This window comes from Arvicanthis niloticus, chromosome 23, assembly GCF_011762505.2.
Source record: "Arvicanthis niloticus isolate mArvNil1 chromosome 23, mArvNil1.pat.X, whole genome shotgun sequence".
In the NCBI taxonomy this organism is placed as follows: Eukaryota; Metazoa; Chordata; class Mammalia; order Rodentia; family Muridae; genus Arvicanthis; species Arvicanthis niloticus.
Genome location: NC_133430.1, coordinates 8021985 through 8036755, shown reverse-complemented (window position 1 = coordinate 8036755; position 14771 = coordinate 8021985). Strand labels below are relative to the sequence as shown.

General features: G+C 47.1%; 2 protein-coding genes across 2 annotated transcripts in view; one reads left to right on the top strand and one right to left on the bottom strand.

The window, feature by feature from the left end:
• Positions 1–1355: 1355 nt before the first annotated feature.
• Positions 1356–14591, bottom strand: Cinp (cyclin dependent kinase 2 interacting protein). Its single transcript, XM_076921134.1, has 5 exons — positions 14459–14591; positions 12376–12544; positions 7282–7408; positions 4695–4824; positions 1356–2397 (listed from the first exon to the last, which is right to left on the bottom strand). The coding sequence occupies exons 1-5, from the start codon at positions 14463–14465 to the stop codon at positions 2195–2197; spliced, it is 636 nt and encodes a 211-aa protein (XP_076777249.1). The 5' UTR covers positions 14466–14591; the 3' UTR covers positions 1356–2194.
• The window catches only part of Tecpr2 (tectonin beta-propeller repeat containing 2), a 103904-nt gene continuing 103714 nt past the window's right edge, over positions 14582–14771 (top strand). Inside the window, exon 1 of the mRNA XM_076921115.1 lies at positions 14582–14716. The gene's annotated coding sequence lies outside the window, so the exon portion shown is untranslated. The remainder of the gene's footprint in view (positions 14717–14771) is intronic.

Genomic DNA, 14771 nt, shown 5'->3' with positions numbered 1-14771 from the left:
ATAAAGATAAAATATTAAAAATCTGTAACTCCAGGAAATAGAAGGTTATACAAAAAGTAAAAGTACGCCACATACTGCTTGGTCAGACTGTAGTATGTTCAGATCAACCTGGGCTATGGAGTGAGGTCATAAACAAAACTCATGAAATAGCCTACAAGGCCCATCACAATCAAAATCCCCCTGCTTCAGCTTCCTGTGCAGAGATTATAGGTACTTGTTACTTTGCCTGGTTCAAAGGAACCTCCTTCCTTTTTTTTTTTTTTTTTTTTTTTTTTTTGAGACATGAATTTTTCTGTGTAGCCTTAGTTGTCCTGGAACTAGTTCTGTAGACCAGGCCCTCCAACCCACAGAGATCTGCTTGCCTCTGCCTCTGAGTGCTGAGATCTACAGTGCATGACACCAATGCCTTGCTAAGTAATCTATAGTAAACTATCTCAGGTATTTGTGCAAGAAGCCAGGTTCCAAATGTGACGTTAGATACAACTTCTACTGGCCTGAAAAATCTGACAACATGTCTGGCTTATGTTTGAGCTGTGTTCTGAGCCAAGCACTTTGTAGGCAACTGCTTGGGTTAAAAAAACAACAAAAAATGAGGTTGTGTGTGTGTATGTGTAAATACAGCTTGGGAGTTGCCAGTTACTAGCATAAACCTTGACAAGCTGCATGTTTAATGCTGGGCCTTTTTTGTCCTCTGGGAAAAGGGAGCAGCAGAGGGCATAGCATTCACTATGCAAACCTGATGATCTGAGTGCAGATCCCTAGAAACAAGAAAAGCCAGCGTAGTACCAGCACAAGTGTATGTAACTCCTGTGGTATCTACAAGGAGACAGAGTATCCAGAAGCTTGTAGGCCAGGCATCCTGGTGTTTACAGCAGTGAACAAGAGGCCTGGTGTCAAGGCAGAAGGCAAAGACCTACAACCAAAGCTGTCCTCTGACCTGCACACATGCAGTGTAGCTCAGGTGTGCCCATACATACACATACAGACACAGAGAAGAGAGCAATGTGGTCTGAGTATTCCTTCCCAAACAGTTGGGAGCAGTAGTCCAAGGGTGCCCACCCCGATGAGAACAGTGGTCTTAGTGTGCCCCTCATCAGGAAGAGTGAAAGGAAGTGCAGTGGTCGTCCTGAGGGCCGGTGACTCAGGCAGTTCTCAGTGATGCTAGTTCTTGGCTAACAGTGAGAAAGCTAAACAGATACAGCAATCCAGGCCCCAGATATAAACAGTATTCAATTATTGGTCTTATTATTGGTTTGTCCGTCTTTTCATGCAAACAGCAGCAATTTTTGGTAAGTGGTTTTCATTTCTGTGACACTAAACTCTATACTCAGTTAACTCTACAGGATTAAAAAAGATATATTTCAATATGTTTTATTAATATATTTTATACAATGTATTAAATATATGTATCTCCAGCCCCAGGAGAGATGGCTCAGCAGTTAAAAGCGTGAATCGTTCTTCCTGAGACTGACTGCAGTTTGGTTTCTGACACTGGGATCAGGCAGCTGACAACGTCCTGTAACTCTAGCTCCAAGGGTCCCACTCCCATGCATAGTTGCCCTGGTCATCTGTACATGTGGCCTGTACACAGATACCAAAGTACAAATAAAATTTACCAAGAGTGTGTGTGTATGTGCGTGTGCACACGTGCAAATCTGTGTGACTGCCAGGGGAGGCCAGAGGTCCACCTGTGCTCTCAACTGCTAAGCCATTTCTCAGTCCCCACTTGTGAAACTTTAAATGTCTAATATTTCTGGGATAGTTTCAGAACTAAAACATTCTCTTCTAATTTTAAGCACAGGGTTGGAGTGTGGACCAGTGGTTGAATATGCAGCTTGTTCATGTGAAGTCTGGATTTGATTTCCAGCACAAAACAACAGCAAAAAAGGAGATAGGAACAAGGTAGAAATAGGAAACTCAGGTTGTCACCACAGACGAAACCATAAAGTCCACTGGTTTACAAAACTCGGCCCCTCAGCCATTCTTGTTTGTGTTACTCAGTGGAGCATCAAGATACCCGGGACAGAGTCTCAGGAGTAGCAGTGCCTGTGTCTGGAGAGGCTGCAGCATCGGGAGACTGATCTCAGGACCCTAAAAGGATCTGGCCTTGAGGCACAACAGGTTCCACCCAAGTGACTGTCCAGCTAGTGGTCTGGAGCTCCAAACCGTGGTCACAGGCAAGGTGGCCAGGGAGTCACAGGGCCCGGTGCCCTGTTTCGAGCAGCATGCTCTCCAGCTGTAGTTTGCTGTCATTCTCTATGTAGGGCTGGTGCAGCCACATGGACAGGTAGGTCAGGCTGAGGTTGCGGTCTGCAGTATGGGCCAGCTCTGCACCAATGGTGCGCTTCAAAAGGAGCTCCTTCTTGTATGCTTCGGAGAGCCGGTGGGAGACCTCATCTGCAACAGAGCACACACCATGGCTGCATGAGAACGCACTGTCCCAACTTCAAGCCAGAATCAGTGCTGGCAATGTGACGCAGCTGGTACTTGCCCAGCATGCACGAAGCCCTAGGTCTATCTAACCCTCAGTGCCCACAGTGGGGTGGTAAGTACTTACAGTGCAGCACTGGAAGCTGAAGCAGGAGGATGGGAGCAGATCAGAAGATCAGAAGAGCATGGAGATAAAGAAGGACTAAGCCAATCCAGTTGCACGGTTAGATGGTAGGAAGCACAAGGCCACACAACCGTTGCATAACTGTAATGGTGAGCCACTTCATCCAGACTCAGGAGTCTTGGAGGACTGAAGCAGGGGGACTGCTACAAGTTTGAGGCCTGCTTGGGCCAGTTCAGCCTAGGATACATACTAAGACTGTTTAAAAGGAAATAGGGAACTGGAAAGATGGTCTAGCGGTGAGGAGCACTGATGCTCTTCCAGAGGAGCTGGGTTCAATTTCCAGCACACATCAGGGGCTCACAAATCCATGACTCCAGCTCCAGGGGGACACAGCACCTCTGGTCTTCAAGGAACCCTGTCTTCATGTATATGCACATACCCACACACATACAAATAATTACAAATAAAGTCAGTCTTTAAAAAACCCCCAAACTCCAATATCAAGTGGTTTAACCTCTACAAAGTTTTCCTTGCATTTTATTCTGTCTGTATGTATGTATAACCCATGGTGTACACAATGTATAGGTCAGCAGCAACTTTCAGTCACTGGTTTGCTCTATTATTAATTATTAATAATTGTTCTATTATTAATGTGGGTCCTAGATAGCAGAGTCATGTTGTCAGACTTGGTGGCAAGAGCCTTTACCTGCTATCTGCTAACCTAGGACTGGTCCTGGAAGCTTCTATTTAGGCTTAGAAGGCTGAAAACATTCTTTTACTCTGGCTCACTGGTTCAACTCAGCCATTCTGGCTCAAACTCCTCTCCCAGCTGACTGATTCAACCTGGCTTCTCTCTCAGCCTCTGACTGCATTGCCCCACTTGGCTTCAAACTAACTCTGGTAAAAAGTTCTAATCTTCTAGTTCCTTCTCATTCTCTGGCTCAGCCTGCCTTTACCTGTGTCTAGTGTGTTTTCCAATCTGTTTGTAAAACTCTGCTGGTAAAGCTGCCCCCTCTTTCTCTTTGCACTGGCCCTTAAGTAGCTCCCCTTTCCTCTCTCTTCTCGTGAGAGTTGGGCAGATCCTATTCTGTCAACTCTTTCTCTGACTCGTCACTTATCTGCCACTCAATCAGACTTCACTTTCAAACATGGCTGCTTACCTGTACAAACTAACTTCCCCTTCAGTGTTTGGGATTAGAGGTGCGTGTTAAGGCTGAGCCACACAGTGACTAGAAACAGGTTTGGGTTTGTTTTTCAGTAAACAACACAATCTCTGGGTTCACATTATGATAAATATCCTGCAACATGCTGAACCATCTTACCAGCCCATTTAGCTCCTCACTTGAGCCCAGGCTGCTCTTACACTCAACTGTGATCCTTCTGCTGCGGTCTCCCAAGTACTGGGATTATAAACTTGTGTCATATGCTGGTTAGTTTATGTCAACTTGACACAAGCTAGAGTCACTGGAGAAGAGGAAGCCTCGATTGTGAAAATGCCTTCATAAGGTCTGGCTGTTAGGCATTTTCTTAAGTAGTAATTGATGTGGGTGGGTGAACTCTGGGCAGGTGGTCCTGGGTTTGATGAGAAAGCAGGTTGAGTAAGCCATGGGGAAGCAAGCCAGTAAGCAGCACCTCTCCATGGCCATTCCTGTCCTGTCCGAGTTCCTGTCCTGACTTCCATTGATGATGAAAATGATGTGGAAGCATAAGCCAGATAAACGCTTTCCTCCCGGAGTTGATTTTAGTCATGGTGTTTCATCATAGCAATAGCATCCCTACTAGGGAGACTACCATACTGAATTTCACTTTTCTCAATGATCTTCTATGAGGTTGGCTGAAGTGTCCCCAACTGATGGTTGATTTATTTTTTTAAAGACAAGCTCTCAGTTTATAGCCCAGATTGGCTTTAAACTGACAATTTTCCTGCTCTTGCTTGCTCATTACTAACTAGCATTATAGGAATGTATGTTACCAAACCTGTCTTCAACTTACTTAACTTTTACATTCATCTGTCTGCCCTTCCTTCCTTCCACCCTTCCTTCTTTCTTTCAAAAGGCAGAGGCCCTGTATCCTTCCCTAAGGACCAAATCTAAGCACTGCTGATGCTCCCCTTAGAACCACCTTCAGAAGAGCTACTTACAGAAGAAGGCTGTGGGCCACGTGTGAAACAGAGGGGGCTGGCTGCTTGCTTCTCTGGAGTGGTAATTTTCTAGTTCACAAATTCCCTTGGTGGTTGAAGACAGCTTTTCCATTTTCGTTTGTATTTTAGTCTGAAAAGATATTAATCTGGAATATGAGAACACTGCTGAGAATTTCTCATCTCAGATTTAGTAACTATAAAGACTTGAAGGCTATGATGTGTAGTCCTGGTGGGGCTAAAGTTCCAGTATTCCCCCATGAACTCCACAGACAGCAGATTTCCAGCAGCATGGAGACAGGTGGGAGTTGTGGTTTCATTACTTTGGTACTAAGCCCTGGGTTTTCACAGCCTCAGAGAAAGGAAAGCCTGCTGTGTCCCACCTCATAGATTTCCATGCAGCAGTAGTGTTTTAGCTCCAGAGACCTGGCAGAATCCCAGTGGTCTGCTGTTATAGCATGAATAGGGAGAAAGGCACCCAGGAAGCGGGTTTCTGACTCTCTTATGGAGAATCCGTGAGCCTGGATTTTCTTACTCATATGGCGACGAGAATGAAAGGGAGCCTCATATGCACACAGGAGAAAGCACTGAGAACCTGAAACCTGGGCCTCTACAGACCTCCCCCCTCTGCTGCTGTGTCCTCTGCCAGCTCCCAGCAGGAGACAGCAGCACCTTCTCCACAGTGACCAAAGCATGACAGATGAAGGGCAGTGACGTGGGTCGTGGAATGCCTGGTTACACAGTGATCATTAAATACAACAGACAGAACTAACTAGGAAAGTAGCAAAGGTTTATTAAAACTAAATCTCCAACTCCTCTGTGTGGTTAACTATTATGTATCTGGAGATAAAAGAGATACAGCATCAAAGTCATAATTCTTTGTACTTGGTTCTCTCAACCATCTATCCCCTGGTTTTATCTAAAGTGGCACACACTAAATTTAGCAAACGTTAATCTTAAAAGTCTCTCCTTCCTTCTCAAATCATTTTAGGTTCGATATTTCCCTTGGCTTAACCTCCAGACAGGCTCCGTGGTTTCCGATTGCAGCTGGGAAGGTGATCAAGGTTGAGACGAGGAGGTGGAGCCACGATGGGATCTGGGCTTTTGAACCGCACTCTGCAAAGAAGTCTGCACCCCACAGCAGCTTCCAGACACCTCCTAATTCTAGAAAAGCTTGGGAGGATTCAGAGGGCAGGGAAATCTGGAGGCCCTGACCCAGATCTGTAGCTTAGCCACCAAAAGGGACAAAGTCCCATCTGTGTGTGCTTTGCTGAGCTCACAATGAAATAGCCTACACCACAGAGCAGCTGTAGCGTCTCCCACAGTAACACATCACATGGAAATGGGGATACATCTCAGGGCAGAGAGTATGCCCATCCCCCAAAGCAAGATGCTTAACTCCAGACACTTAACTCTTTGATGGCTGGGGAGAGAAGAAGAGCAGTGCTCATGGCCTCCAACCCCACTTTTGGGTGTGAACACTGAGTGAGAATTGAACACTGAGTGAGGATTGAACACTGAGTGAGGATTGAACACTGAGTGAGAATACATTTCCAAGTTCATCGGAGCAGAGAATTTCTAACATGACGGCTAGCATGTAGAGCTTGCTTTCTCTAATAAGATGACTTATTATTTATGTGTATGGATGCACATGGAAGCCAGAATTGGATACTAGATTCCCTGGAGCCGGAGTTAGAGACAGTTGTGAGCCCCTCGATATGGATGCTGGGAAGCAAACTCCAGTCCTTGGAAAGAGCAGCAAGTGTTCCTAACACTTGAGCCATCTATTCTAGCCCTATAGCTAGCTAACCACATTCTTTTTTTTTTCTTTATAAAGATTTATTTTATGTGTATGAGTACATTGTAGCTGTCACCAGATTCTTCTGATTCTTGTCACCAGCTTCTTCTGGTGAGAAGAGGGCATCAGATCCCATTACAGATGGTTATGAGCCACCATGTGGTTGCTAGGAATTGAACTCAGGACCTCTGGAAGAGCAGTCAGTGCTCTTAACCGCTGAGCCATCTCTCCAGCCCAGCTATCCACTTTCTAACAGGACTCTCCTATATAAGGATCTAGGCTTCTTGGGAAAAAATGCTGACTCTTAGACAGAGGCAGGAAATATGCATCAAAGTAAGTCTGGGACATCTTTCAGTGCTAGTAAGTAAGGAAATGTCAAAAACTTCCCCAAACAGCTTTACTATGAAGACGGTATTTCAGGTAGAAGAACTAATGCTTAAATGCAAACAATCTGAACAAGATATACAGTTGATTTGGACTACAACCTGAAGTAGGAACTGCTAGGTCCACATTGATAACAAAGACTGTGGCTGCTTTAGTGTTATATGGCAGGACCAAGAAGTCTCGGTGACAGAAATGCTCTGGCCCACAAAATCTGCGTATTCACTCTGGACCCTAAAGTGGCTGAAACTGCCCAGGACGGTGCACTCAGCAGTGACTGGGGAGAATCAGGACTTGTTAGGTAGGTGGAAGGAAAGGCTTGGAAGGAAAGGTCTCCAACAGTCTTGAATGACCCCACAGTCAAACAAACCCTAAACAATGATGTTGATGGCCAGCATCTTTAGGTCTTACCAAGCCATCCAAGATGGTCTGCAGCTCCTCACATAGTGCTTCAAGTCCCTCATCGTAGTCCCGGTTTGTCTTGTCTTCCTCTTCCCTGGACGCTGGGCCACTCTCCAGTTCAACCTTCTCTTTACTCCTGGACAAAGCAGAAGATAGGGGTACAAATCACACTCATTATACTTACCTCATGCTAGGAGACTGCACATCTCTAATCCCAGTGCTTGAGGAGGAGGAAGAGGAGGAAGAAGAGGAAGAGGAGGAGGAGCCTGGCTCCACAGTAGCCCTGGCCTCAAAGAAAAACAAGGAAAAAGCCTTCACCTCATTTTGCTATAATAATCCTATAAAAGCCATCATCTACATAATCACGTTAGATATATTGTTTAAATATTGCAAAAGTCATTATAGTAGATGCTAATTTATACAGTTAAGGCCAGAACTGGGTACTGGATTCCCTGGAGCTGGAGTTAGAGACAGCTGTGAGATGCCGGGAACCAGACTCCAGTCCTTTGAAAGACGAGCAAGTGCTCCTAACACTTAGCCGTCTCTCTAGCTCCAGAGCTAACAGGTTTCTAACAGGGCTCTCCTAAACCAGGATTACATTTACATAGTGAGCACATTCACTAGTTACACAACTTTGCTGTGCTTGGATGGAGCCAAGGGCCTCCGTGCACTGCAGATGCTCCACTGCTAAGCTATACCCCCAGCCCTGCCCACTCGAGTTTGTCCTAGGGGAAGTGAAGTCTGGCCATGTGGAATCCTTGGTGTAGGGCTTAGGGCTGGTTGTATGAAATGCATGTGACATGGGTCATTTCCCAAAGGGTCAAGAGTCTGTGAGTAATTTTTAGACTGAAGTCTGTGATCCATACAGTGTAGCCAGTAAAAGCTTGATCGGCCTATGGTGCTGTTAGAAGGAGGTGCAACTATTAAGGTTAGGCCTAGTGGGAAGGCTTCTATCCATGTAGGGAAAGGGGTCCCTTCAAAGAACTTTGGATCTTCTCTCTGGCCTGACCATGAGGCCGAGTGTGGTCATCCACTATGCTGTATGCCATCTAGCCATGTATGCCACAGGTGCGCACAGAAACCAGTGGTTAGCCTGTGGTGGCATTCCTCAGGAGCCACCTACCTTTTGGAAGACATGGTTTCTCATCACTGGGATCTAGGAAAACAGAGTGGGCTCGGGTGGTGGCCTGTTTCCTTGTCCTCAGTGCTAGGATTACAAACACCAAAATGCCCAGCTTTTTATTTGTATGCTGAGGTTTGAACTCGGGTCCTCATGTCTGCATGCTGAGTACCTGTGAGCTCTCTCTCCTCCTTTGTCTTCTTTCTTTTTTTCTTTAAAGATAGGATCTTTTTAAAACGATATATAGTCCTAGATAGCTTGAACATGCTTTATTGTGTAGGCCAGCCTTGAACTCACAGCAATCCACTGCCTCTGCCTCCCAAGTGCTGGGACAGAGCGCATGAGCCACTACACTTGTTTCTTTTCTCTTTTTAATATTTGTTTTTAATTTGTGTGAATGAATATTTGCCTGTCTATCTGTCTGTGTATATGTGTGCTATGTGTATGCAGTGCCCAGAGACCAGATGAAAGCATCAGATCCTGTAGAGCTGTACTTATACACAACTATGAGCTGCCATGTGGGTGCTGGGAACTGAACCCATTTCTTTCGTAATAGAAAGTATTGTTTGTTTTTTTTTTCCCGAGGCAGGGTTTCTCTGTGTAGCCCTGGCTGTAGATCCACCTGCCTCTGCTTTCCAGGTGCTGGAACTAAAGGTGTGCGCTGCGCTGCCGACCAGTGGAAAGCACTCCACTGAGTCATTTCTCAAGTCTTCCCACCCCCACTTTGTCTTTTTTAGAAATAAAAAAGAAGCTAGAGGGGGTGGCTCAGAAGTGAAGGCAGAGTAAGAAACTGAAGGTCACCTCCCTACATAGAGAGTCTGAGGTCAGCGGGGCCAGTATAAGTCCCTGTCTCAAAATGAATAGAGGCTGGAGAGGTGGCTGAGTGGTTACCAGCAGTGCCGCTCTTTCAGAGCACTCCCATGGAGGCTCACAACTGTCTGTAGCTTTTGTTCAGCAGATCCCTTTTCTAGTCTCTTTAGGTGGTGCAGCTATGTGACACGCATGCGTACATGCATACAAAACACGCATACACCTAAATTAATAAGTCTAAAAGACAACACCAAATACAGTCTGGAGAAAGAAAGCTTAGCTGTTAAGAGCAGTGGCTGCTCTTCCAGAAGACCCAGGCTTGTTTCCAAGCACCCCCATGGCAGTTCATAATCATCTGTAATTCCAGCTCCAGGGTAATACCCACTACTGACTTCTGTAAACAACAGACACGCAAGTGCTACACAGATAAATCTGCAGGCAAAACAGCCACGTATACAAAGAAAAGGACAGAAAAGGAAGTGGGTGCAATGGTAGTCATCTGTAGCTCCAACTCCTCAGGGAGACTGAGGCAGGAAAATCAGCCTGGGCAACACAGATGGCTCCTGCCACAAAATGGGAATAAGCCAGGTGTGGTGGTGTGCACACAGGAGATGGAGGCAGGAGGAGCGCAGGGTGTTCAAGGTCAGCCTGGGCTAGTAAAACTATCTCAAAATAGCAACCAAACAAAATGAATGAAATGGAGCGCGGGAGGGATGGCCAGCAGCCTCGTGCACCCGAGGCCCCACTTACCTGCCACCCCACACGCCTGAAAGGTAACAGTATCACGGACTCCTTTCTCCTCTGTCAATCTCTTTATAACTTTATATACAGAGCCAAAACATGTAGCATAAGTTTGTATTTATGTTTACACTTATTTGTGTGTAAATAAGAATGAGCACATTTATGTCATGATTGTGTCCATGAAGGACAACTTGCAGCAGTCTGGTTGTCTCCTTCTACCATGTAGGTTTCGGGGACCAAACTCAGTCATGAGGCTTGGTGGCAAGCACCTTTACCCACTGAGCCATCTCTCTAGCTCAAGGTGTCCAACTTGTAATCCCCCAGTTGCTGCCTTTTCAGCGGGTCCTCCCAATGTGTACTGCAACTGTCAGCACAGCTCTGCATATGTGCAGGGATTAACAGCACAGCTCTGCATATGTGCAGGTATTAACAGTCAGCACACCTCTGCAATATGTGCGGGTATTAACAGTCAGCACAGCTCTGCATATGTGCAGGTATTAACAGTCAGCACACCTCTGCAATATGTGCAGGTATTAACAGTCAGCACACCTCTGCATATATGCAGGTATCAACAGTCAGCACACCTCTGCATATGTGCGGGTATTAACAGTCAGCACACCTCTGCATATGTGCAGGGATTAACAGTCAGCACAGCTCTGCATATGTGCAGGGATTAACAGTCAGCACACCTCTGCATATGTGCAGGTATTAACAGTCAGCACAGCTCTGCATATGTGCGGGTATTAACAGTCAGCACACCTCTGCATATGTGCGGATATTAACAGTCAGCACACCTCTGCATATGTGCAGGGATTAACAGTCAGCACACCTCTGCATATGTGCAGGGACTAACAGTCAGCACACCTCTGCATATGTGCAGGGATTAACAGTCAGCACAGCTCTGCATATGTGCGGGTATTAACAGTCAGCACACCTCTGCATATGTGCGGATATTAACAGTCAGCACACCTCTGCATATGTGCAGGGATTAACAGTCAGCACACCTCTGCATATGTGCGGGTATTAACAGCACATCTCTGCATATGTGCGGGTATTAACAGTCAGCACACCTCTGCATATGTGCAGGGATTAACAGTCAGCACACCTCTGCATATGTGCAGGTATTAACTGTCAGCACACCTCTGCATATCATATGTGCGGGTATTAACAGTCAGCACACCTCTGCATATGTGCGGGTATTAACAGTCAGCACACCTCTGCATATGTGCAGGAATTAACAGTCAGCACACCTCTGCATATGTGCAGGGATTAACAGTCAGCACACCTCTGCATATGTGCAGGAATTAACAGTCAGCACAGCTCTGCATATGTGCGGGTATTAACAGTCAGCACACCTCTGCATATGTGCGGGTATTAACAGTCAGCACACCTCTGCATATGTGCAGGTATTAACAGTCAGCACATCTCTGCATATGTGCGGGTATTAACAGTCAGCACACCTCTGCATATGTGCAGGGACTAACAGTCAGCACACCTCTGCATATGTGCAGGGACTAACAGTCAGCACACCTCTGCATATGTGCAGGGATTAACAGTCAGCACACCTCTGCATATGTGCGGGTATTAACAGTCAGCACAGCTCTGCATATGTGCGGGTATTAACAGTCAGCACACCTCTGAATATGTGCGGGTATTAACAGTCAGCACACCTCTGCATATGTGCGGGTATTAACAGTCAGCACACCTCTGCATATGTGCAGGGACTAACAGTCAGCACAGCTCTGCATATGTGCGGGTATTAACAGTCAGCACACCTCTGCATATGTGCGGGTATTAACAGTCAGCACACCTCTGCATATGTGCAGGGACTAACAGTCAGCACACCTCTGCATATATGCAGGTATTAACAGTCAGCACAGCTCTGCATATGTGCAGGGATTAACAGTCAGCACAGCTCTGCATATGTGCGGGTATTAACAGTCAGCACAGCTCTGCATATGTGCGGGTATTAACAGTCAGCACACCTCTGCATATGTGCGGGTATTAACAGTCAGCACACCTCTGCATATGTGCAGGGACTAACAGTCAGCACACCTCTGCATATATGCAGGTATTAACAGTCAGCACAGCTCTGCATATGTGCAGGGATTAACAGTCAGCACACCTCTGCATATGTGCGGGTATTAACAGTCAGCACACCTCTGCATATGTGCAGGGATTAACAGTCAGCACACCTCTGCATATGTGCAGGGATTAACAGTCAGCACACCTCTGCATATGTGCGGGTATTAACAGTCAGCACACCTCTGCATATGTGCAGGTATTAACAGTCAGCATACCTCTGCATATGTGCAGGCATTACTTTGCCAGTCTTTTGGCTTTATTTACACCTGGAAATTCTTACTTTCTTGACCGTTCTCTCAGTGGGTAGAGGTGACAGTACCTAGCATGGGAACTAAGCATGTACTTACAGCAAGCTGACTTTCAGGTTGGCAATACTGCTCGCCGTGGTGAAACCCTTGTCACTCAGGCTGTCCCATTTAAGGATTAAGTTATGCCAGTCAGCTGCATTGTCCTTAAGTTTTCTTGCACTGACAGATAAGACAGGTTTTCTTGGTGTTGCAATCCCAAGAGTCTTTGCTAATAGGAGCAAGAGAAACATGACAGTTAAGGAACACATGATCACAGGCCTCCATAGTAAAATGGTCTGATATGCCACACCAACTGGATAAATCAATGTCCCAGAAACTAAGAGGCTCTTCACAGCTCATGGCTCCACAAACACTTGTCTCACACACTCTGTCTACTTTTCTTTTTGGAGACAGGGTCTCAAATGTAGCTCTGGCTCTGCCTATGACTTAGATGTCCAAAGTCCCGCCTGCATCTCTGCTCCAGCCCCTATCTTAAGCCCCACCTCCAACCCTGCAGAGCCAGGCATAGCTCCTAGTGAGGTACCCTCACTACCAAAAGCGCAGGGAGCACACAGTTCTCTCTGCTGGGAAGCTCCTTCCTTAAGTAGTGCTGTCCATCTGAGATTTACCCAACCCAAGGCCGGAGGAAAGCGAGACCAAGAACGGTCTGTACTGCCTTCTAGATTTAAAACCCTGCATAAGTCATCGTGCAACTGAGAGGAATCCAGGACACATGAGCTGTATGCTCTGGGGCTACACCTTGAAGACCATGCTTCCTGGGTGTGAGTCCTAGCTCTGCCAGCTGTGAGTGTAGGCATAGTTGTCAATCTCTTGGAGCCTCAATATTCTCATCTGCAAAATGGTGATAAATTAGTTTCTGTTCCAAAGTGGATATATGCGTTCAAAGAGCCTGGTCTACACAGTGAGACTGTCTAAGACAGTAAAACAAATATATAAACAATATGTGAAGCTGCACGGGCCGGACACATAACAACCAGTTAACGAGGCACACTACTGGCCCCGAGTCTGTCCTCCCTTCTCCACCATGGCCTCTTACTCATTCTCTGCCTCTGCTGCTCTACTGTTCCAGTGTGGGTCGTGTTGACGGTTCGTGTGTGTACTCACTCACCCTGTTAACAGTTTTGTTTAGGGCTCTGTTCTTTTTTGGTTTGCTTTGATGGTATTGGGGATTGAGCCCAGGGCCCTGTGCATGCTCCACTGGGGTATATCCCCAGCCCATATTACTGTGAGATGCTCTCATTACGTTGCTCTGGCAGGCAGAACCTATTTTATGGTGCAGACAGACTCTGAACTTTCTTCCTGCCTCAGCCTCCCAGGTAGCCTGGGCTGCAGCCTGTTCAACCATGTCCAGATTCCCCCAGTCACTGCAGTAGACATGTTACCTCCAATTCACTAGTGAGTCAATTTCTTAATTGACTTAGTTCTTAATAAAGGACTTAGTTTAACCAGAGTAGGAGTTATGTCTCGTCCCCTCCCATATCTTGCACACATAGTAGATTTAGAATCAAACGGGCTACATGGAGGAACTGCTCTTACTTCCTGTATTACATTCGTCCTTCGGTGAGTGTTCCTAAGTCACATCTGACTTAGTTTGCCGGATCCACTTAGGAACCAAAAGCACAGCTCTGACTTCTAGACACTCAGAGACAAATAGGGAAATATCAGTAATGTGAGTCACAGGCCAGCTCGGAGAGAGGCACTGCAGAGGTTTAGCTGCTTATCTCTGGTAAGCTACCAATCCAAACTGAGACTCCACTAGACCACTGTCATACGCTAACGCACTGACCCATCTGACACTACTCGACACAGAGACAGCCTTTATTACAAACTGCAAGCCCCACGGCCGGTCTTACTGACTGCGGGAGTATAGGGAAGGGTTTCCCGAGGGGCTGGCAGGTCAGGCTTGGCTCCAATGTGTTCCGGGATGCTCTGACCGCCACACCGTTGACACTTCACGTACATCACCACACTCAGACGACACTCACACGGGAATGAACAAGGCTCCCGGCAGCCCGCGAGGTCCAGACGCGCCCTGCATGTCACGCCACGGGCTCATGACCTTCCACCCCAAAGCCCCTACCTGCAGCCGCCACAGCTACGGAAGCACAGCCCTCTCACGCACCTTCCATGCGGTCCACAGGTAGATCCCGAGGAGACCCGAAGCCCCGCCCACGGACTGAGGAAGTGATGTCACTTCCGCTCCTCGGGTCCTCCGACACTGGTGGCTCTGCCGCTCTAGCTCTCTGCGGAGTCACTGCTACTCTCTGAGGCCTAACCCGTTGCCTAGGCAACAGGCTCCCGGCAGCCCCTGCGGCTCGGAGTCCATCCCGCCTCCTCCGGGTTGGCGGGGCTGAGGAGTCCTGAGGGGCTGCCGCGGGAGGTGAGTTCGGTAGCGCGCGGGCGGGTGCTGGACACCTCCGACATCCCCGACGCTC

Coding starts and splice junctions, on each gene's coding strand:
- Cinp (XM_076921134.1), bottom strand. Junction 7,409..12,375: donor AACCTGAAAGTCAGCTTGCT/GTAAGTACATGC, acceptor TGCTTTGTCCAG/GAGTAAAGAGAAGGTTGAAC. Junction 4,825..7,281: donor AGACCATCTTGGATGGCTTG/GTAAGACCTAAA, acceptor ATATCTTTTCAG/ACTAAAATACAAACGAAAAT.